General features: G+C 56.5%; 2 protein-coding genes and 1 long non-coding RNA gene across 3 annotated transcripts; 2 read left to right on the top strand and 1 right to left on the bottom strand.

Moving 5' to 3' along the window:
* Nucleotides 1-4580: 4580 nt before the first annotated feature.
* On the top strand, nt 4581-11188 carry ZNF497 (zinc finger protein 497). Its single transcript, XM_030913101.1, is given in 3 exon segments — nt 4581-4672; nt 8854-9822; nt 9825-11188. Coding segments are annotated over 2 exon segments (1491 nt in total). The 5' UTR covers nt 4581-4672; nt 8854-8867; the 3' UTR covers nt 10361-11188.
* A 3241-nt stretch (nt 11189-14429) lies between these two features.
* LOC104680877 lies at nt 14430-16282 on the bottom strand. Its single transcript, XR_750520.2, has 3 exons — nt 15205-16282; nt 14779-14870; nt 14430-14556 (listed from the first exon to the last, which is right to left on the bottom strand). It is a non-coding gene; the product is annotated as an uncharacterized LOC104680877 (long non-coding RNA).
* Nucleotides 14749-19702, top strand: A1BG (alpha-1-B glycoprotein). Its single transcript, XM_010386959.2, has 8 exons — nt 14749-14845; nt 14922-14957; nt 15052-15321; nt 15699-15971; nt 16567-16863; nt 17620-17916; nt 18930-19217; nt 19526-19702. The coding sequence occupies exons 1-8, from the start codon at nt 14812-14814 to the stop codon at nt 19531-19533; spliced, it is 1503 nt and encodes a 500-aa protein (XP_010385261.1). The 5' UTR covers nt 14749-14811; the 3' UTR covers nt 19534-19702.
* Nucleotides 19703-22483: the final 2781 nt, after the last annotated feature.

The following is a 22483-nucleotide window of genomic DNA, read 5'->3' as shown; positions in this document are numbered from 1 at the left end:
CCGAGCAGCTGGGACTACAGGCGCCCGCCACCATGCCCGGCTAGTTTTTTGTATTTTTTAGTAGAGACGGGGTTTCACCGTGTTAGCCAGGATGGTCTCGATCTCCTGACCTCGTGATCCACCCGTCTCGGCCTCCCAAAGTGGTGGGATTACAGGCTTGAGCCACCGCGCCCGGCCTATTTGACCTTTTCTAACAGGGCACACAGCATCCGGTTGCAGGCATAAGCTGTAATAATCTCGAGTGGCCGCAGATCCGCCCAGATGCTGTGTCCACGATCTGTGTCCACACAGAGCCGTGGTGCCTGTTACTTGGCTCTCTGGTATGCGAGGAAACGGGGAAAAGTGACTCTCCAGAGGCACAACCATAAGACGGTGAAGGCAGGATTCGAACCTAGGGCCTCTCATGCTCCTTAGACCGCTTCAGGAGCCTTGGGACCTCGGGGTGTTTGCACACGCTCTACTGTAGCTGGCCTGGCACAGCTCGTAACCCTCCAGAGGTGAGACCTCAGAGCAGGCTACTGCCTGTCCCGGCCCTGGCGGCTCGGTAGTCGCGGCAGAAAGGGTTCCCTTTGGTGAAGTGTGATGCCGTGGCAAGCTTGCCCTGGTCTGACTGACAGTCGGGGTCGCCATATTGTCGTCCCTTGCCGGACTCCAGACTGAACTGAATCTCCCCAAGCCTCCGCGGTGTGAGTGGAAGTGGGTGCCTGAGGTGTCAGCACAAAGTCTCCAGCACCGCAGAGGTGAGAGTCCACCAGGATCTAGCACAGCATGCTTCTTCCCAGCTATGTAAGTGGCTGTTCATGGCTATGATTCCAGTTTCTCCCTGCATTTCATCCACGCTAGTTCCAGACAGACCCAAGGCTCCCACACCAGAGGCCGACTGGAGCAGGCCGACTAGGGACAGATCTGTGCAGAGCACCTTGCCCTTTGGCCTGCGGTTTCCTCCTCACACCAGCTGGGAGGGCCGGGAGGATGCTTGCACGTGGCTCAGCTAGAGTCCTGGAGAGGGCAGAGCCCTGGGCCCTCAGGGCCTAGGCCTTGTTGCTTCCAATAGGGTTCCCCAAGTGTGGCCTGGGACCCCCAAAGAGAAGAATCCTAGGTGGCCCCTGCAGCCACACTGGGGACCGCCTGGGCTGGTCACTTGACATTTACCACACTCTGTGGCCCTCATGCTACTGTGCAGATGGGCACTGTTTACGCCCCAGACATTGGTGACCCCCCATGGAGTACCTTCTTATTTGCCCTTGCCAAGGTCAGACCAGGGAAAGCACCTCTGAAGGGTGGATGCTCAGAGCTTCCAGTGGGGCAGCCAAAGGGCAGGGCCTGAAACCAGCCTCAGAGGCCCCTGGGGAATCCACCCAGGAGAAACTCACCTCACAGTGTCCTCTGTCTTCCGCAGCCTCCAAAAGGCCCAGGTCTTAGTTAATCCAGGACTCACCCACCAGGGGCTTAAATTTTTACCCTCTGTTCTGGGAAAAGCATCCTGATGAGGCAGGCCCTGCCCATGGTCCTCCTACCTGGTAATCTCCTTGATGCTCTCCCCAGCCTCCAGGAGAGGGAGAGCAGTGCTTGCCCTGCCCCTAGTCCCCCAGGACACTTGCCGCAGAATTTCCCCAAGCAGCAGCTCTCCTGGTGTTCTGTGGTTTTTATGTGCTGCTCAGTCAGGTGTGGCCAGAAGAAGAGACACAGGACAAGCTCAGGAAAACAAAGTCTATCATGCTTACAGATCGTGGAAACAGGAGGCGCGGCCCACGAGGAAGGACACATGAGAAAGTACCAGCATCTGTTGGAGGCAGCAGGGGCAGGAGCAAGGGGGAGCTCTAAGCCAGAGCCTTTACTGGGGTTTCCAAGGGAAAAGCAAGGCAGAGCAGAGCTCACAGCACAGGACTGGCTAGCTGGAGTGATTCCTGTGGGCCTTCAGCTGTGGGAGTGTCCCCCAGCTGCTTGGCTCCTGTTCCTGGGATGATTAAGACAGAGGAATATTGTCTCCTGCAGTGTGTGGACCAGATAGAGCCACCGGTGAGGCTCTGGATTGGTTAGTCTGCATATCAAGGGCAGCCTCCAGGCCAAGTGTTGTGGCTCAGGCCTGTAATCCCAGTGCCTTGGGAGGCTGAGCTGGGCAGATGGCTTGAGCTCAGGAGTTCGAGACCAGCCTGGGCAACATGGCAAAACCCCGTTTCTACTAAAAATACAAAAATTAGCTGGGCATGGTGGCATGTGCCTGTAATCCCAGCTACTTGGGAGGGTGAGGCACAAGAATCCCTCGCACCTGGGAGGCAGAGGTTGCAATGAGCTGAGATCGCACCACTGCACTCCAGCCTAGGTGAGAGACCAAGACTTTGTCTCAAAAATAACCAAAAAACATTTATCATTGCACACATTTTCTGTGGGTGGGGAATTCGTGACCAGCTTGGCCTGTGGTTCTGGCTCAAGGCCTCTCACGAGGTTGAAGTCAACATGGCAGCCAAGACTGCAATCATCTGAAGGCCCCACTGGGTTTGGAGGATGCACTGCTCCACTGCCTCTCAACAGGACCGCAGACCTGAGTTTCCTCATGGCCAGGCAGGTGAATTCTTCCAGCATGGGTGACCCAAGACTACAGGTACATGCCACCACGCCTGGCTAATTTTTGTATTTATAGTAGAGACAGGGTTTCACCATGTTGGCCAGGATGGTCTCCATCTCTTGACCTCATGATCCGCCCGCCTCTGCCTCCCAAAGTGTTGGGATTACAGGTGTGAGCCACCGCGCCCGGCCCCGCCTTTTTTTGTTTGTTTGTTTCTTGAGATGGAGTCTCGCTCTGTCACCCAGGCTGGAGTGCGGTGGTGCGATCTCGGCTCACTGCAACCTCTGCCTTCCGGGTTCAAGCAATTCTCCTGCCTCAGCCTCCCAAGTATCTGGGATTACAGGTATGTACCACCACACAGGGCTAATTTTTGTATTTTTAGTAGAGACGGGGTTTCACCATGTTGGTCAGGCTGGTCTCAAAATTCTGACCTCATGATCCGCCCACCTCAGCCTCCCAAATTGCTGGGATTACAGGCCTGAGCCACTCCGCCCGGCCAATAAAAATTTTTTTAAAGCTAAAATTGACTCTCAGGCAAATGAGATAAAATGAACATAAGTTAAATATTTTAACTTAATGAGAGAAAAAGTAAGACGTCACCAGTTATTTAATGATGGAGGAAAGGACCAAAAGCCAAGGAATACATGGAATGCAGCTCTAGGTGCTGAAAAAGACAAGCAAAGATTCTACGTTAGAGCTTCCAGAGGGAGCTCAGCCCTGTCAACATCTTGTTTCAGCTCAGTTAGATCGATGTCAGACTTCTGGTCCCCAGAACTGCGAGAGAATATATTTCTGCTGTTTTAAGCCACCAAATTTGTGGTAACTTGCTGCATAACCACAGGAAACTAACACACCATCCCTCAGTTCTGCTTTTCTGTATGGACTCCATTCTCTAACAGATTCATCCCTCATGAGGGCAAGAAGGCAGCAGCTGCCCCAGCTGACAGGTGCTCACAGCCTCAGGTTCAAAGCAGATAGAGTCCCTAACAGTTCAGAGAGAAGTCCCATGATGCTAACAGGTCCAAAGTGACCATTGCCAGGGCCAGGGGGATGGACGGCCCCGTGCTGCAGACCTGGGCCATGTAGCCACACCTGCCTAAACCACCTGGGCTGGGGTGAGAGCTCCCTAGTACAAACTGGGAAAAATTGGTACAAAAAAAGCTCGTGGAGGCCGGGTGCAGTGGCTCACGCACGTCTGTAATCCTAGCACTTTGGGAGGCCAAGGTGGGAGGATCACTTGAGCCCAGAAGTTCAAGACCAACCTGGGCCATGTAGCGAGACCCCGTCTCTAGCTATTCATTTATTTTAGCTTACAGCATCCGGTCTATGTTGTTTTTTGAGACTGAGTCTTGCTATGTCACGCAGGCTGGAGTGTACAGTGGCACGATCTCGGCTTACTGCAACTTCTGCCTCCCCGGTTCAAGCGATTCGCTTGCCTCAGTCTCCACAGTAGCTGGGATTATAGGAGCACGCCAACAACCTGAATTTTTGTATTTTCAGTAGAGACGGGGTTTCACCATATTGGTCAGGCTGGTCTCAAACTCCTGACCTCCTGATCTGCCCGCCTCGGCCTCCCAAAGTGCTGGGATTATAGGCGTGGGCCACCGCGCCCGGCTTATTTATTTTAGCCAATAGCACCTGCTGTTCCCAGGCGGTCTCCCAAGTACTAACCAGGCCCGACCCTGCTTAGCTTCCGAGACACCGACTCTAGGGGATGCCAGCTTAGTGGGTGTTCCACAGCGCGTGGCTGTGAGATGCAGCTCAGTGGCGTGAACTCAGCGAGTTTCCAGGGTGGTAAAGACGGCCTGGGGCCGGAGGAGGACAGCCAGGGAGGAGCTACATCGGCCCGACCTGCGTTCACGATCCGGGCAGCCCCGGGCGCCCGTGTAGCTGTTGGACTTGTGCCGCAGAGGCGCGCCGGGTACAGGAAGGGGCGGAGCGCATCCATGGCAACGCAGGACGCCAGAGTAGCTCGGCATTGGCGCCGCCCCACGGGAACCAGAAGGCGCGCGCCCGCAGCCGCGCCACAGTTACGCCGGCGCGGTGGGGAGAACCGCGAGGCTTTGGGCCGTCCGCCGAATGCAACCGCGCCTCCCAGGAGACCCGGTACCCCCCTCCTACCATTTCCCGTGCCTCCGTGCGGGCCCCTCTCAGGCAGCGCGTAGTGGACGCAGGGGCGGGCTGAGGACGGTGAGTGACGCCGGCGGACACCCTCCGGCCAAGCACAGATCCGTCCTCGGGCTCCAACCACTCCCGCCGCGCGGGGCAGGGCGGGGCTCGGCCCTGAGCAGTGCCCTCTGGGATCACAGAGATAGGCCTCCGCGCCCTCCAGAGCGGCCCGGAAGTGGCTCTGCACGGGCCAGAGGCGACGGTGGTCGGGGCGGAAACGGCTCCTGTCTGCCGCTCTCTCGGTGAACGCGAACCTTATGGCGTTCAGTTCCGTAGCATCGTTCCTCCTGCTCGTTTATTCTTTGACTCATTCATTCATTACTCCTCCAGCCTTGTGGCTCCGCCTTCATGTCCTGCCGCGCCATCATTTCTTCCCACATTCATTTATTCGTTCATCAACCCCCACCCGCCCCTCGTAGTTCCAGAGCTCACCAGGCTGGGCCTCGCCTCCGAGCCTGCGGAGCTACCCGCACAGGCTTCGCGCCACCCGGCCGCAGCCTCCTTTCCTTTATCCACCCCGTATTTGTCCACTCTAGGCCTTGGGGGTTGGTGGGGAGACACAAATACCCGTGACGGGTCAGACGAGTGCCCGTTGTTGGGGCACTGGGACTGACGCGGGAGGTGGCTCTGATCGTGTCGTGGTGAAGAGGAGGCGTTCAGGTTCAGAAAGGGCACGCGGCGTGGATGTGAGTACGTCGGGGAGGCTGGAGCAGCGAGGCCGACAGGAAGGACCTTCCGGGGCTCACATGGTATCCCACGACGAGGACGGACTCAGGACGGCAGCCCTATTAGATGGGGCTGGGGGCTGGCGAGTCGCAGTCGCACAGCACAGGCCCTGGATGAAGGGGCAGCGGTGCCTGGCTCCACCTTAAGAAACATGGGCCCTTGGGGCCCGGATTTCTGGGTCTTCAATACACAAATACGGAATTTTATTGAAATCGGATGTCATTTTATTTTAAAATTTAACCTTTGATTTGAGGTAATTATAAATTCACATGCAGTAACACATAACGCATACCCTATGTACCCTTTACCCAGTTCCCCTAAAGGTGGCATCTTGAAAAACTGGAGGTCAGGTTCGGTGGCTCATGCCTGTAATTCCAGCACTTTGGGAGGTCAAGGCGGGTGGATCCCTTGAGCTCAGGAGTTAAAGACCAGCCTGAGCAACATGGTGAAGCCCCATCTCTACTGAAAACACAAAATTTAGATGGGAGTGGAGGCTGGTGCCTGTAATCCCAGCTACTCAGGAGGCTCAGGCAGGAGAATCGCTTGTACCCAGGAGGCAGAGGTCGCAGTGAGCCCAGATCGCGCCACTGCACTCCAGCCTGGGCAACAGAGCGAGACTCTGTCTCAAAAAAAGAAAAGAGAAAGAAAAACTAGAGTACAGTATCACAACCGATATGCAGAATATTTCCATTACCACAGGATCCCCGTGTTGCCCTTTCAGAGCCGCATACCCTTCCCTCCTACCTCTGTCCCCTGTTAACCTCTTTTTGTCAACTAGTAATCTGTTCTCATGTCTACCATTTTGTCATTTCACGAATGTTGCATAGGCTGGGCGAGGTGTCTGGCACCTGTAATACTAGCACTTTGGGAGGCCAAGGTGGGTGGATTGCCTGAGGTCAAGAGTTCGGGACAGGCTGACAGGCTGGGCACGGTGGCTCACGCCTGTAATCCCAGCACTTTGGGAGGCCGAGGAGGGCGGATCACGAGGTCAGGAGATCGAGACCATCCTGGCTAACATGGTGAAACCCCGTCTCTACTAAAAACACAAAAAATTAGCAGGGCTTGGTCGCAGGCGAATGTAGTCCCAGCTACTTGGGAGGCTGAGGCAGGAGAATGGTGTGAACCCGGAAGGCAGAGCTTGCAGTGAGCCAAGATGGTGCCACTGCCCTCCAGCCTGGGCGACAGAGCAAGACTCCCTCTCAAAAAAAAAAAAAGTTCAGGACCAGCCCGGCCAACATGGTGAAACCCCGTCTCTACTAAAAAATAAAATAAAATAAAATAAAACTAGCCAGGCCTGGTGGCAGATGCCTGTAATCCCAGCTACTGGGGAGGCTGAGGCAGGAAAATCGCTGGAATCCTGGGGCAGAGGCTGCAGTGAGCCGAGATTGCGCCACTTCACTCCAGTCTGGGCGAAAGAGGGAAACTCCATCTCAAAAATAAAATAAAAAATTAGCCAGGTATGGTGGCACGCACTTGATGTCCCAGCTTCTTGGGAGGCTGAGGTGGGAAGATGCCTTGAGCCTGGGAGATGAGATCATACCACTGCACTCCAGCCTGGGTGACAGAGCCAGACCCTGTCTCAAAAAAAAAAAAAAAAAAAAAAAAGAATTGCATAAATGGAGTCAATACAGTTTTTAAGCTTTTGAGATTGGTAACTTTTTAAAAAACATAAATACCATAAAATTCATCCTTTTAAAGTGTATGCTTCAGTGGTTTTTAGTATATTCAGTATTGCACAGTCATCACCACTAATTCCAGAATATTTTCATCACTCCCACAGCTGTATCTCCCATTTCTGTCTTCCCTTTAGATCCTGGCAAACACTAATCTACTTTCTGTCTCTTATAGATTTATCTGTTCTGGACATTTCATATAAATGGAATCACATAATACGAAGTATTTTGTGTCTGAATTTTTTCATTTATACTTAGCATAATATTTTCAAGATTCATTCACCTTGTAGTGTGTATCAGTACTTTATTCTCTTTTTATTTTATTTTATTGGGACAGAGTCTCGCTTTGTCACACAGGTTGGAGTGTAGTGGCATGATCTCGGCTCACTGCAACCTCCACCTCCCAGGTTCAAGCAGTTCTCTGCCTCAGCCTCCCGAGCAGCTGGGATTACAGGCACCTGCCACCACACCTGCCTAAGTTTTGTATTTTTGGTAGAGAGGGGGTTTTACCATGTTGGCCACGCTGGTCTTGGGGAACTCCTGACCTCGTGATCTGCCTGTGTCGGCCTCCTAGAGTGCTGGGACTACAGCCGTGGCCACCGTGCTTGGCCTAACTTACATTTTTAAAACACTTCCTGGAGGGGACAAACAGGACCCATCTGCTGGTCTGACTCCGGGTGCCCTGTTCACAGTCTCTGCCTTAGGTGTTCTGTGTGTGGGATGAAGGGAGCCAAGGAGACAGAGCAGGGCAGGGACCCTCAAGAAAAGCAGGGAGAGGGGAATGGATGGTACAAGCAGCCATGGCACCTCATTGTGTCCCTCAGGCACCTGGACACACAGGTGGGCAAAGATGCTGACGCTGGGGGCCAGAAGCGCTGATACCCCCATTCTTCCATTTTTACTCAGTCTCAGGTGGTCCCAAGGAGGGGACCTTCGTGGCCTTGCTGTGCTCACAGGCTCACCTTTGTTTCCAGCTCCAGAGAAAGTACCTTGGGCCATGCAGCTGCCTTCCCCTCCCGGGGAAGGGGCAGGATGGCTGCCCAGACGAGTGGGGCATCAGCCCTGGCCCCTCAGGTCCTCCAGAGTCCACTGGAACTGATGGTGGGTGAGCCCAGCTCCAAGAGCCCTGGCCAGCGCTTCTGGGGGTTCCCCTACGAGGAGGCAGCAGGGCCCTGAGGGGTCCTGGCTCAGCTGTGTGAGCTGTGTTGCCAGTGGCTGATGCCCAAGGCCTGTTCCAAGGAGCAGATGCTGGAGCTCTTGGTGCTGGAGCTGTTATTGGGCACACTGCTCCCGGAGATCTAGGTCTAGGTGCAGGAGCAGTGGCCAGGCAGTCCTAAGGAGGCCACTGCCCTGGTGGAGCGGCTGCCGCAGGAATCAAGCAAGGGGAGGAGAGTGGTGCCACAGTACGGCCAGTGCAGGTGCGTGGGCAGCTATGAGTCCTTCCACGATGCTGGCGCCCCCTCCCCTCCTGCTGGGCGGGGCCAGGTGTGGGGATGTGCACGTGGCCCTGTCAGGCAGACCCAGAGTGCTGGCCCGTCCCCTGAGTGTCTAGCCCGCCTGCTGAACTTCCTGCTCCAGGCTCCAGAGGGCACTGGGCATCCAGGCCCGTGGAGGAGAAGAGTGGGGATGACAGCCCACCCACCGTCATGTCTCCCAAAGGCCCTCTGTCTGGTGTTCTTTGTATTCTCTAAGGCACTTACCTTTTCTCTCCTGTTTTAGGTCACAGGCACGAGATGGAGTCCCCAGGAGGGTGGAACCTGCAGACGGCCCCAAAGGAAGGCTGGAGCCTCTGCAGTGTGAAGACTGCCACGAGGCGCCCCTCTGAGGGGGCTGTGTCTGGAGGCTGGGGGGCCTGGGAAGACTCCACGGAGGTCCCAGGGGAGGCAGGGGACAGCGAGCGGCAGCAAGCCACACTGGGGGCGGCGGACGAACAGGGGGGCCCCGACAGGGAGCTGGGCCCCGCAGATGGTGGGCGGGACGGGGCTGGGCCCGGGGAGTATGTAGACTGGACGTTGCGCCCTTCGCCTCTCCCAGAGGAGCCGGGCTGCCGGTGCGGGGAGTGCGGCAAGGCGTTCAGCCAGAGCTCCTACTTGCTGCAGCACCGTCGCGTGCACACAGGCGAGAAACCGTACACGTGTCCCGAGTGCGGCAAGGCCTTCGCCTGGAGCTCCAACCTCAGCCAGCACCAGCGCATCCACAGCGGCCAGAAGCCCTACGCTTGCGGGGAGTGTGGCAAGGCCTTCCGCGCGCACTCGCAGCTCATCCACCACCAGGAGACACACAGCGGCCTGAAGCCCTTCCGCTGCCCGGACTGCGGCAAGTCCTTCGGTCGAAGCACCACGCTGGTGCAGCACCGACGCACGCACACGGGCGAGAAGCCCTACGAGTGCCCAGACTGCGGCAAGGCCTTCAGCTGGAACTCCAATTTCCTGGAGCACCAGCGCGTGCACACGGGCGCGCGGCCACACGCCTGCCCGGACTGCGGCAAGGCCTTCAGCCAGAGCTCCAACCTAGCTGAGCACCTGAAGATCCACGCCGGCGCGCGGCCACACGCTTGTCCCGACTGCGGCAAGGCCTTCGTGCGCGTGGCGGGGCTGCGGCAGCACCGGCGCACGCACAGCAGCGAGAAGCCCTTCCCCTGCGCCGAGTGCGGAAAGGTTTTCCGCGAGAGCTCGCAGCTCCTGCAGCACAGCGCACGCACACGGACGAGCGGCCCTTCGAGTGCGCGGAGTGCGGCCAGGCTTTCGTCATGGGCTCCTACCTGGCGGAGCACCGGCGCGTGCACACGGGCGAGAAGCCCCACGCGTGCGCCCAGTGCGGAAAGGCCTTCAGCCAGCGCTCTAACCTGCTCAGCCACCAGCGCACGCACTCGGGCGCCAAGCCCTTCGCCTGCGCGGACTGCGGTAGGGCCTTCCGCGGCAGCTCGGGCCTGGCGCACCACCGGCTCACGCACACGGGCGAGCGGCCCTTCGCCTGCGCAGAATGTGGCAAGGCCTTCCGCGGCAGCTCCGAGCTGCGCCAGCACCAGCGCCTGCACTCTGGCGAGAGGCCGTTCGTCTGCGCCCACTGCAGCAAGGCCTTCGTGCGCAAGTCGGAGCTCGTAAGCCACCGGCGTACGCACACGGGCGAGAGGCCCTACGCTTGCGGCGAGTGCGGGAAGCCCTTCAGCCACCGCTCCAACCTCAACGAGCACCAGAAGCGGCACGGGGGCCACACTGCGCCCTGACCCGAGGACGCGCCTGAGCGGGAGGTCGCGGACACGCGGCACTGCGGGGTCCCGGGCGTGAGTGCATGCACTGTCTGCTGGCCCAGCCTTTTTCGGGCCACCAGTGCGGGCGCCCTCCTGCTGGGAGTGCAGGGGTAGCATTGGGCGTGGGGAACCCTGGCTGCACAGCCCCTTTGACAATAACCCCACCGGCCACCCAGACCTGGCTGGGACATGTGGGATGGGCTCTTGACCTCAGGGAAGGTAGTAAGCTCCACTTCGGCGAGAGGTTCGCCCATGCAGAGGTGGGCAAGAACTGGGGTCTCCGGCAGGTGTGGTGGTCTCCTCTGAGAACTGTGTGAAATTGCTCCGGCAGGGAACAAGGGCAGGGTATGAGTCCCCTCTCCTCCTTCCTTCCACCCCAGCGAGAACGGAAGTTGTATGCGGGTTTTGTCTCCGGCCAAGGGCTAGGAGGTTTAGAGGCCTGGCTCTGGGGACCCTGAGGGTAGCAGGAGGCCTAGGGCGGGGGAGAGGAGCGGAATTCTGTCCAATTCTCCGTCCTGCCTCGGTTCTCTCCACCGTGGTGGCTGGGATTCGTTTTAAAGGATAACTCTGTCCCGCTTGACACACTGCTGGCTTCTTGTGGACGCAGCATCACATCCACAGGCCTCCAGTTGGCGCCACCCGGTTCTTCTCTACTGGGGAGCAAAGAGTCCCTTGCACGTGGACCTGTGCAGCGATTCGAGTCTGTGATGTGGCCTACCTCGAGCTGGGGGTGCAATGCAGACAGGTGGCTTTACCAGATCCTAGGAGCTGGGAAGGGGGGCTTGGGTCTCTAAAGGCTGAACCATGGTGGTTGCTGGAACTTTGAGGGGGTACAGAAGAGACAGTATTTTCTCTCTCTCTCTCTCTGTCTCTCTCTCTCTCTCTCTCTCTCTCTCTCTCTCTCTCTCTCTCTCTCTCTCTCTCTTTTTGAGATGGGGTCTTGCTGTGTTTGCCAGGTTGGTCTTGAACTCCTGGCCTCAAGCACTCCTCCTGCCTTGGCCTCCCACAGTGCTAGAATTACAGGTGTGAGCCACCACGCCTGACTTCAGTTCAGTATTCTTATGTGCCACAAACTCTGGGTTGCACCAGATCCAGTAGCCATGTTGAATCTTCTGGGTCCTAGGGTCCAAGTGTCAGCTTGCTTTGTATCCAGGACCTGCCATATGGACTTCTCTTGTTCTGAGCTCCACAAAAAATCGTAGATGGTACCTGGACTGGATAAGCACACTTGAGTGTATACATTGTGTCTAAAATCCAGAAGCCCACCAACCATTGTTCCCTTTTCCTAGTGGTAGATAGTGCGTATTGCAACAACTGATCTTCTTAGAAGGGGCTGACCTAACAGGCTGCAGACCACTAGGCACTTTACCAGAAGGTGGACCCTTAGCATGCATTTAACTTAGTTGCCTAAGGTACCCGCCACTTTGTGGTCCAAGTACCTGATGTCATCCATATAGTGGATGGGCATGATATTCTGTGGGAAGTCAGAATGATCAGGAGCTACGCAGGGATTATGACAGAATAAGAAAATTGTGTCTGGGCGCAGTGGTTCACGCCTGTAATCCCAGCACTTTGGGAGGCCGAGGCAGGTGGACCACCTGAGGTCAGGAGTTCGAGACCAGCCTGGCCAACGTGGTGAAACCCCGTTTCTACTAAAAAATACAAAAATTAGCTGAGTGTGGTGGTGCATGCCTATAATCCCAGCTACTTGGGAGGCTGAGTTAGGAGAATCGCTTGAATACGTGAGGCAGAAGTTGCAGTGAGCTGAGATCGCACCACTGCACTCCAGCCTGGGTGACAGAGTGAGACTCCATCTCGAAAGAAAAGAAGAAAAGAAAAGAGAAGAGAAGAAAGGGAGGGGAAGGGAGGGGAAGGGAAGGGTTGCATAACAAGGTTGGGGAGTTAAGAAAAAAAAAGTTGCAGATTTAGTCCTGAGGCAAGCTGTGAAGGTGTACTTTTGTCTTTGCCAAGCAGAAAGAAGATGGTTTTTGGTGGTCCTTGCATATTGATGGAAAAAAAGCATTTGCCAAATCAATAGTTGTTGAAAGAGAATCTCAGCCAGGTGCGGTGGCTCACACCTGTAATCCCAGCACTTTGGGAGGCCGAGGCGGGCGGATCACAAGGTCAGGAGATGGAGAACATCCTGGCTAACAGGGTGAAACGCCGTCTCTACTAAAAATGCAAAAATTTAGCCGGGCGTGGTGTTGCACACCTGTAGTCCCAGCTACTCAGGAGGCCGAGGCAGGAGAATAGCTTGAACCCAGAAGGCAGAGGTTGCAGTGAGCTGAGACTGCACCACTGTACTCCAGCCTGGGCAACAGAGCGAGACTTCGTCTCAAAAAAAAAAGAGAATCTTCAACCTTCCAAGTAATCCTGAGCCTTTCTCCCTAGTAGAAGCAATCCTTCCTTCCCTGAGGGTTTTTTGTTTTTTTTTTTTTTTTTTTTTTTTTTTGAGACGGAGTCTCGCTCTGTTGCCCGGGCTGGAGTGCAGTGGCCGGTTCTCAGCTCACTGCAAGCTCCGCCTCCCGGGTTTATGCCATTCTCCTGCCTCAGCCTCCGAGTAGCTGGGACTACAGGCGCCCACCACCTCGCCCGGCTAGTTTTTTGTGTTTTTTAGTAGAGACGGGGTTTCACCGTGTTAGCCAGGATGGTCTCGATCTCCTGACCTCGTGATCCGCCCGTCTCGGCCTCCCAAAGTGCTGGGATTACAGGCTTGAGCCACCGCGCCCGGCCCCCTGAGGGTTAAAACATTCGGATCACCTCCTTGTTCCTGCTGCCAATCATGATGAATCCGAGTCTTATCTCTGGCAGGTAGGCCCTGTTATTTGAGCTCTGTCACGTCCATCTTTCATCACCAAAATCAGGCCGTTTCAATGGCAGCAACTCCGAGGGCCGTACTGCCCTTCAGAGGACTGCCACTGCAGCAAGATTCAGGGATACGGGTGCCCCACTGACTAATGTATTTCCCAGTGCTTTTGTAACAAAGATATCCTCCTTGGTACTCTGTGTGTACGTGATCTGGCACATGCTGAATGTATACGTTAAACCCACTTCAACGTTTCCTGTATCCCTAAGCTTTTGGATTCCTTTCTCCAAAATTCCTACTCTCTCTGTACCAAGGGAGTTCTAGCAATTCAACCTCATTGAATTTGGGCCACCACTGAGTCCAGGTCTTAGTCAAGCTGTCAGACAAACTCAGTATCTTTCAAGCTGCACAAGCTTACATCTTAAATTGAATCTTTGTAAGTCGTCTCCTGTAGATAGACTTGATCCAGTCCACTGTTGTGTCCCATCCTCCTTGATCAATTACCCTTAGATGCCGTCGCCATCCTTGTTCCCCAGGTTTATGCCAATTACATGAATGAAAACCTCGCAGTTCTTTTGAAGCATAGTAGTATCTCTTGGGAGTGTATTTCACACTTGTCCATTTGCAGCATGCCAGACTAGTTAGAACTCTGGCGGGATAAGGGGTAGCTGGAGAGAATGGGATTCCGTTTACGAGGCAACTGCAAGATTCACACGTGATACCCAGTTTACAGGCCCGGGTCAGTCCCCAGACACATGGCCCCTCAGTTGCAGGGAAAACAATCTTTTTTTTTGAGATGGAGTCTTGCTCTGTCGCCCAGGCTGGAGTGCAGTGGCCGGATCTCAGCTCACTGCAAGCTCCGCCTCCCGGGTTTATGCCATTCTCCTGCCTCAGCCTCCCGAGTAGCTGGGACTGCAAGCGCCCACCACCTTGCCCGGCTAGTTTTTCGTATTTTTAGTAGAGACGGGGTTTCACCGTGTTAGCCAGGATGGTCTTGATCTCCTGACCTCGTGATCCGCCCGTCTCGGCCTCCCAAAGTGCTGGGATTACAGGCTTGAGCCACCGTGCCCGGCGGAAAACAATCTTTTTTAAGGAAGAACCAGTCCTGAGGCAAGAATAGACAGTGTATCTTCCTCAAAGGGTTGCTGCCGTTTCCCTGGGGTGGGGGTGTGGCAGGAAATGTTCAGATTTCTCAAGAATTCAGAGAGCCTGGCTCTGAGCTGGGGCTAATCCCCAAATACACGTGCGGTTTGGTGTGACAGGGAGGTTTTTACTGGGCTTCAGCCCTGGCACTGTCCACTTGACCTCAGCAGCTCCAGTCAGAGTGGGGAGAGCTCAGGGTCCCATTCTAGAACAGGATCCAGCACTGAAATGAGGAGGAGGTGATTTCAGCATCATTTTATGACTCATTGTTGATTTAGTTTATTAATTATCCATGATTATTGATCATAATTGTTGCTGAGCATCCTGAGGCCTCAGAAGTTAGCCCTTTGCCCTCACCTTCCGGGAAGGACAAACACGGGAAGAGGTCAGTGTCCGAGCTGCCTCTGCCACCCTCCCTTGGGGCCTCATTGCTTCAGACGCTTACCCCAGATACTGCACCGGAGTGAGCACGACCATCATGTCCATACTGGTGGCCTCTCTCTTGCTCTGGGGTGAGGCCTCCCAGGGTCTGGGTCCCTGGGGCGGGAAGGGGCTGGAACGGGAGCCTCACAGGGGCTGTCTCCACAGGTCTCCCCATGGGCCCGGTGACAGAAGCAGCCACATGTGAGTGCAGGGCTGAGGTCTGGGAATGGTGGGCCCAGGCTGTGGGTGAGCCCTGTCCCTGTGGCCCTGAGCTGATCCCAACCACCCCTTGCAGTTTATGAGACCCAGCCCAGCCTGTGGGCAGAGTCCGAATCGCTGCTGAAACCCTCGGCCAATGTGATGCTGACATGCCAGGCCCGCCTGGCGACCCCAGACTTCCAGCTGTTCAAGAATGGGGTGGCCCAGGAGTCCGTGCACCTTGACTCACCTGCCATCAAGCACCAGTTCCTGCTGACGGGTGACACCCGGGGCCGCTACCGCTGCCGTTCAGGGTTGTTCACAAGATGGAGCCAGCTGAGCAAGCTCCTGGAACTGACGGGGCCAAGTAAGCCGGGGCATGAATTGGGGGCCGGGAGGCAGTGAGTAGGTGACTGACTGGGGGCCTCCCGTCCTCCAAGTCACCTGATGTCTCTGAGCCTCAATCTTCCCATCTGTCAAATGGGATGATATCTGTGCTAACCCCAGAGTGTTGTGAGGAATAAATGGTTGTGTCCCCAGCAGGCCCGGCATGCCATACAGCTCCCACACACTCCTTTCTCTTGCTGTACGCCTTGTTTCCACCAGTGCCTGGCTGCCTTTTCCCAGCAATGCCCTCCATCCCTGTCTCCCTCACATTTTTTGAGGATGGGGCCCAGGTTCTGCTGGGCTTCCCGTGTCTCCCGTGTTATGCAGAACCACTCTTCAACTCCACCCCACCCACAGAGTCCTTGCCTCCTCCCTGGCTCTCAATGACGCCTGTGTCCTGGATCACACCCGGCCTGAACACAACAGCAGTGTGCCGAGGCGGGCTTCTGGGTGTGACTTTTCTGCTGAGGCGGGAAGGCGACCATGAATTTCTGGAGATGCCTGAGGCCCAGGAGGATGTGGAGGCCGCCTTTCCTGTCCACCGGGCTGGCAACTATAGCTGCAGCTACCGGACCCATGTGGCAGGCGCCCTCTCTGAGCCCAGCGCTACCGTGATCATTGAGGAGCTCGGTGACTGTGGGAATCATCTCTGGGAGATGTTGGGGAGGGGGTTACAGGGGGCATGACCACATTGACCTTGACCTCCATGCTGAGTGCCCCTGTCCAGGACCAGGTCCAGGAAGCTGGCCACACAGTTGCTTGGGTCTGATGGTTGCAAAGGAGTTTGGCCAGAGGATGCCCAAAGAATGGAAGGGTGGGCCGGGTCCCGTGGCTTATGCCTATAATACCAGCACTTTGGGAGGCTGAGGCCGGTGGATCACGAGGTCAAGAGATTGAGACCAGCCTGGCCAACATGGTGAAACCCTGTCTCTACTAAAAATAGAAAAATTAGCCAGGTGTGGTGGCAGGTGCCTATAGTCCCAGCTATTTGGGAGGCTGAGGCAGGAGAATCCGTTGAACCCAGGAGGCGGAGGTTGCAGTGAGCCGAGATGGTGCCACTGCACTGCAGCCTGGGTCGCAAGAACGAAACTCCGTTTCAAAAAAAAAAAAAAAGAATGAATGGAAGGGTGTTCCTGGGGCTGCCACCTGGGGGGCAGAGATCTGGGGACTGGGCAGAGGGCAGCTCCAGTTATGGGGCAGCCCAGTAATGCTACCTGCATTGCAGCTGCACCACCACCGCCTGCGCTGATGCACCGTGGAGAGTCCGCCCAAGTCCTGCGCCCTGGCAACAAGGTGACCCTCACCTGCGTGGCTCCCCTGAGTGGAGTACACTTCCAGCTGCGGCGCGGGGAGAAAGAGCTGCTGGTACCCGGGAGCAGCACCAGCCCAGACCGCATCTTCTTCCACCTGAACGCGGTGGCCCTGGGGGATGGAGGTCACTACACCTGCCGCTACCGCCTGCGTGACAACGAAAACGCCTGGTCTGGGGACAGCACGCCAGTCGAGCTGATTTTGAGCGATGGTGAGCCGGGGCCAGCAGGGACAGGGGCTCGACTGGGTCCCTGGGGAGCAGGAGCAGTACCAGGTGTAGAGCCTGGGGAAGTGCAGCGCTCTGGGCCAGGGTCCAATCCCAACTTTACCCGCCCACCGCCCCCCCACCCCCACCATTAAAGGTCCTGAACTGCCAATGGGACGCTGAGCTTGGCAATCTTCAGGCCCCACAAAGAATAACTGTGTGAACAGGTCTGGCCCAGGCCACAGGGGGCACCACCTGGCCGGGGTCCTATCCCAGGTGCCAGGTCTGCGTGGGCACTGAGGGCCTGTCCTGAGGCAGCTCCTCTGCTCGCTTGCCCTGGGCCTGATGGTGTTTAGCAAACTCTGAGCACCGGACAGCGAACCCCATGCCCAGCGGACCACAGGGGCCCCTCGGTGGCGCGGGCATTGGGGCGGTGCCCAGAAGACGCTCGGGGAGCAAATCCGCTACTGAGCGGCATCGTGCACCAGGCATCAAGCCATGCACAAAACATGTCCCCGTCCCCGCTTCCCGTCTGTGTCTATAGACAAATTACTAGGAAACAGTGAAAGGGTGCGTGCCTGTGAGATATCCAAGAAGGACTGGGATGGAAAGGTGGGGCGGGGCCGGAGGAGGCGAGGGAGGAAGCTGGCCAGATCATTGCGGGCAGAAGACTCAGCCAAAGCAAAGAGCGCGAGGCCAGACCACGCGTTAGGGCCGAGCCACCCGCTCGGCGCCCGGGTCAGCCCGCGTGCTGCCCCGCAGAGACGCTGCCTGCGCCGGAGTTCACTGCGGAGCCTGCGAGTCGGAACCCGGAGCCCGGCACGCGCGTGCGGCTGCGGTGCCTGTCGCCCCTGGAGGGCGCGCGCTTCGCCCTGGTGCGCGAGGACGGGGGCGGGCGCCGCGTGCACCGTTTCCAGAGCCCCGCTGGGACCGAGGCGCTCTTCGAGCTGCCCAACATTTCGGTGGCCGACTCTGCCAACTACAGCTGCGTCTACGTGGACCTGAAGCCGCCTTTTGGGGGCTCCGCGCCCAGCGAGCGCTTGGAGCTGCGCGTGGACGGTGAGCTGGTGGGGCACCAGCGAGGGCGGGCGCGGGTTTGGTGCCCCTCGGGGCCTCCTGCCTTTGCCAGCCTTTCCTTGGGCGTCTGACGGCGGCGCTCTGGGCCTTGGTTCAGCCCCCATCAACTACTCTGGCAGGGAGCAGGCGATCGGTGGTCGAGGGTCCTGGGGACGCCTGGAATTTTGGCTTATTTCCCGCGGGTCCAAGCCCGTAGGTCACGTGTAGCATCGTAGTCAGCAGCAGGGAGGCTGGACCCAGGTTTTCTTGGTCAGATCCATGCAGCTCTGTGGCTGCTCTGTTTTTCTTACTGGTCATGTCAGTCGTCATACTGGCCCCCCAGCCCCGGCCCGGGCCAGCAGGTGCACGGCTGATGTCCTTCTCCCCAGCCCCACCGTCCCCAGCTCTGTTTGTCCCTCTGATTTCCTCATCGACGTCTCCAGGACTCAGAGCCCAGGGGAGCCTGAGAGCACAGGTCTGACCTCCAGACCTTGAGTTCGTGCTGTTTTCTGGGAGCACTGTTTTTTCTTTTTTCTCTTTTCTTTTCTCTTTTCCTTTCCTTTCTTCTTTCTCTTTCTTTTCTTTTCCTCTCCCCCCCCCCCCCGGCACCTTAAATACACTTTTAAATTTAAGTTAAACTTATGGAGGGAAAAAACCTCATCTGTTGACATAAATGGTATGTCCTTTTTTGGTTCCTCCCTGAAGGAGCACCGTTTTCTCCATCATTTCTTTTTCCCTTCACCCGTCCGAGTGACCGAGGCTGGGCACCCCAGAAACCCCAGAGCAGGCCCGAATCGGGGACTTCCACGGTCCCGGGGGAGGGGTGCGGGGAACACCAGACACAGGTGTCGCGCGGATGTCCAGGGTGTGAAGGCAGCGGGCGCAGCTCGGCGGGGCCCGGAGGAGCCGTCTGCGCTTAGGAACAAGACAGAGGGAAGATGAAGCCGGGGCTGAGGCGCAGGTGCGGGCGCGGCCTGGGGTGTGGCGGGGCCCGACTACCCTCCCGCTCCGCCCAGGACCCGCTCCCAGGCCTCAGCTCCGGGCAGCGTGGAGTGGGGCGGTGCTGGCGGGCCGAGACGCCGTCCTGCGCTGCGAGGGCCCCATCCCCGACGTCACCTTCGAGCTGCTGCGCGAGGGCGAGACGAAGGCCGTGGAGACGGTCCGCACCCCCGAGGCCGCTGCGAACCTCGAGCTGACCTTCGTGGGGCCCCAGCACGCTGGCAGCTACAGGTGCCGCTACCGCTCCTGGGGGCCCAACACCTTCGAGTCGGAGCTCAGCGACCCCGTGGAGCTCCTGGTGGCAGGTGACGTTTCCCTGGGTCCCATCCGCTGGTGTTTGCCTGGGCTGTGCCCACCTCCAGGAGGGCCTCTCCTGGCTCCTCCCCTGGGCACTGTGGTTAGCGCTGGGTCTCCCCAGGGCTCGTGGGGGAATCGCGGGCGAGGAAGCGCCCAGCAAAGGCGCTGCAGCTGGAGGCGCAGATGGGGGTCTCGGCTGGCAGCCCATCACGCTCTTCCTTCCCGGGGGCGTCAGGGAGGTCGGCCTTGATTTCCGCAGGAAGGAGGGTATAGGTTTTCCCCTCCTCCACCACTTCTCTTTTCTCCCGTCGTCTAGAAAGCTGATGCAGCCGCGCGCCCAGAGTGCTGCTGGTGTCCTCAGAAGTACGGGGGATTCTGGACTGGCTCCCACCCTCCTGTTGCAGCAGAAGGCTGGGCTCCCTGGGGGGCCGGAGGGCGCTCCCTCATTCCTGCCAGGAATTAATAAATGCGAAGAGAGAGTTTGTTTAAAATGTCTTGGACTCCCAGGGCTGAGTGGGCTGGAATCCTGTGTCCTGAAACTGGATGGGTTCCTTTTCTTTTTTGAGACAGGGTCTCACTCTGTCACCCAGGCTGGAGCGCAGTGGTGCAGTCGGGCTCCCTGCAGCCTCGATCTCCCAGGCTCAAGCGATCCTCCTGCCTCAGCCTCCCAAGTAGCTGGGAGCCTGGGCATGCGTCACCACGTCTAGAAATTAGGATTTTTTGTAGAGCTATGTTGCCCAAGCTTGTCCTGAATTCCTGGCCTTAAGTGATCCTCCCACCTCAGCCTCCTGAGTAGCTAGGACTATAGGCATGAGCCACCTTGCCTGGCCAACTCACATTTTTCTTTCTATTATTTATTTTTTGTGGAGATGAGTCTCACTATGTTGCCCAGGTGGTCTTGAACTCTTGGGCTCAAGTAATCCCCCTGCCTCAGACTCCCAAAGTGTTGGGATTACAGGTGGGAGCCACAGCACCCGGCCAACCAGCGCTTCTCAGGGCCTCTTTCATCTGTGATCTTCCAGGACACTGCCTCTTACTCACTGGGCACCTTGGCCTGGTCCCAGCAGGTATGGGCAGGTTGCTTGAGGCTCCAGACATACCCACCTCTACCTTGACCACATCAACCTCATCACCAAGAGGAGGTTCAGGAAAAGCTGCATTTTGTGGTCTTGTCCTCCCAGTCACAGGGTGGTAGTGCTAGGCTGTTGCCAGCCTCCCACAGCAGAGCTGGACACTGTGGAAATGGCTGGATTCCTCTGTGTTCTTTCTCATTATTCCTGGGCTCTGAGTCCCCTTTGTGCCATCTGACATTTGATGCCTTCCCAACCACTAAGTTTCTGCCTGGAGCTGGGCCTCAAGGTCCTGGCACACAGAAGATATGTATCAGTATTATCAACTAATAGTTGGTAAATTGTTTTTCAACACATTTGCTAGTGCTCTGATTTACTGCCTTAGTAATATCTAGTTCCTAATATGCTTATGCATTTTAATGTCTGCACAGTCTGTGATGATGTCACTTCTCTGATGCCTGATGTGTCCTCTCTCTCTCTCGCTAGTGGTTTATCAATTTTTTTTTTTTTTTTTTTGAGACAGAGTCTCGCTCTGTCACCCAGGCTGGAGTGCAGTGGCCGGATCTCAGCTCACTGCAAGCTCCGCCTCCCGGGTTCACGCCATTCTCCTGCCTCAGCCTCCCGAGTAGCTGGGACTACAAGCGCCCGCCACCTCGCCCGGCTAGTTTTTTGTATTTTTTAGTAGAGACGGGGTTTCACTGGGTTAGCCAGGATGGTCTCGATCTCCTGACCTCGTGATCCGCCCGTCTCGGCCTCCCAAAGTGCTGGGATTACAGGCTTGAGCCACCGCGCCCGGCCGGTTTATCAATTTTTAAAACCTTTTCTTCTTTGTTTTTGAGACAGAGTTTTGCTCTTGTTGCCCAGGCTGGAGTGCAATGGCATGATCTTGGCTCACTGCAACCTCCACCTCCTGGGTTCAAGTGATTCTCGTGCCTCAGCCTCCTGAGTAGCTGGGCTTACAGGTACCCACGACCACACCCAGCTAATTTTTGTGTTTTTAGTAGAGATGGGGTTTCACCTTGCTGGTTGGCCAGGCTGGTCTCCAACTCCTGAGCTCAGGTGATCCACCCGCCTCAGCCTCCCAACGTGCTGGGATACAGGTGTGAGCCACCACACCCAGCCCCAGCTTAGTTTTAAAAAAGTTTATTTTGGCCGGGCGCGGTGGCTCAAGCCTGTAATCCCAGCACTTTTGGGAGGCCGAGACGGAGGGATCACGAGGTCAGGAGATCGAGACCATCCTGGCTAACACGGTGAAACCCCGTCTCTACTAAAAAATGCAAAAAACTAGCCGGGCGAGGTGGCGGGAGCCTGTAGTCCCAGCTATTCGGGAGGCTGAGGCAGGAGAATGGCGTGAACCCGGGAGGCGGAGCTTGCAGTGAGCCGAGATCGCGCCACTGCACTCCAGCCTGGGTGACAGAGCGAGACTCCGTCTCCAAAAAAAAAAAAAAAAAAAAGTTTATTTTAGCTGTTCTAATAGATCTGTAGCCATATCTAATAGTGGTTTTCCTTTCATTTCCTTAATGGCTGATGATGATAAGCATTTTTTCCCCATGTGTTTAGCTGCCATCTATATAGCGTCTTTGATGAAATGTCTGTTTATGTATTTTGCGGACTTTACAAAATTGGGTTGTTTTCTTTTTTCTTTTCTTTTCTTTTTTTTTGAGATGGAGTCCTGCTGTGTCGCCCAGGCTGGGGTGCAGTGGCATGATCTCAGCTCACTGCAACTTCCACCGCCCAGGTCAAGCGATTCAACCCCTCAGCCTCCGAAGTAGCTGGGATTACAGGCACGTGCCACCCCACTGGCTGATTTTTGTATTTTTAGTGGAGAGGGGGTTTCACCATGTTGACCAGACTGGTCATCAACTCCTGACCTCAGGTGATGCACCTCCCTCGGCCTCCCAAAGTGTTGGCATTACAGGAATGAGCTACCGTGCCCGGCCTGTTTTCTTACTATTGAGTTTTGTTTGTTTGCTTTTGGGTTTTTTTCCCCCCGACAGACTCTCGCTCTGTTGCCCAGGCTGGAGTGCAGTGGCATGATCTTGGCTCACTGCAACCTCTGCCTGACAGGTTCAAGCAATTCTCCTGTCTCAGCCTCTGGAGTAGCTGGTACTACAGGCACCTACCAGCATGCCTGGCTAATTTTTTTTAATTTTTAGTAGAGATGGGTTTTCATCATGCTGGCCAGGCTGGTCTCGAACTCCTGA

Source organism: Rhinopithecus roxellana, chromosome 12 (genome assembly GCF_007565055.1).
Source record: "Rhinopithecus roxellana isolate Shanxi Qingling chromosome 12, ASM756505v1, whole genome shotgun sequence".
Classification (NCBI taxonomy): Eukaryota; Metazoa; Chordata; class Mammalia; order Primates; family Cercopithecidae; genus Rhinopithecus; species Rhinopithecus roxellana.
This window is presented reverse-complemented; position numbering and strand designations above follow the sequence as displayed.

Excerpts from the sequence above, each read along its gene's own strand:
- A1BG (XM_010386959.2), top strand. The coding sequence starts at position 14,812 with ATGTCCATACTGGTGGCCTCTCTCTTGCTCTGGG. Across the intron at positions 14,958-15,051 it reads GGTGACAGAAGCAGCCACAT|TTTATGAGACCCAGCCCAGC; the intron begins GTGAGTGCAGGG and ends CACCCCTTGCAG. Across the intron at positions 17,917-18,929 it reads CTTGGAGCTGCGCGTGGACG|GACCCGCTCCCAGGCCTCAG; the intron begins GTGAGCTGGTGG and ends CGCTCCGCCCAG.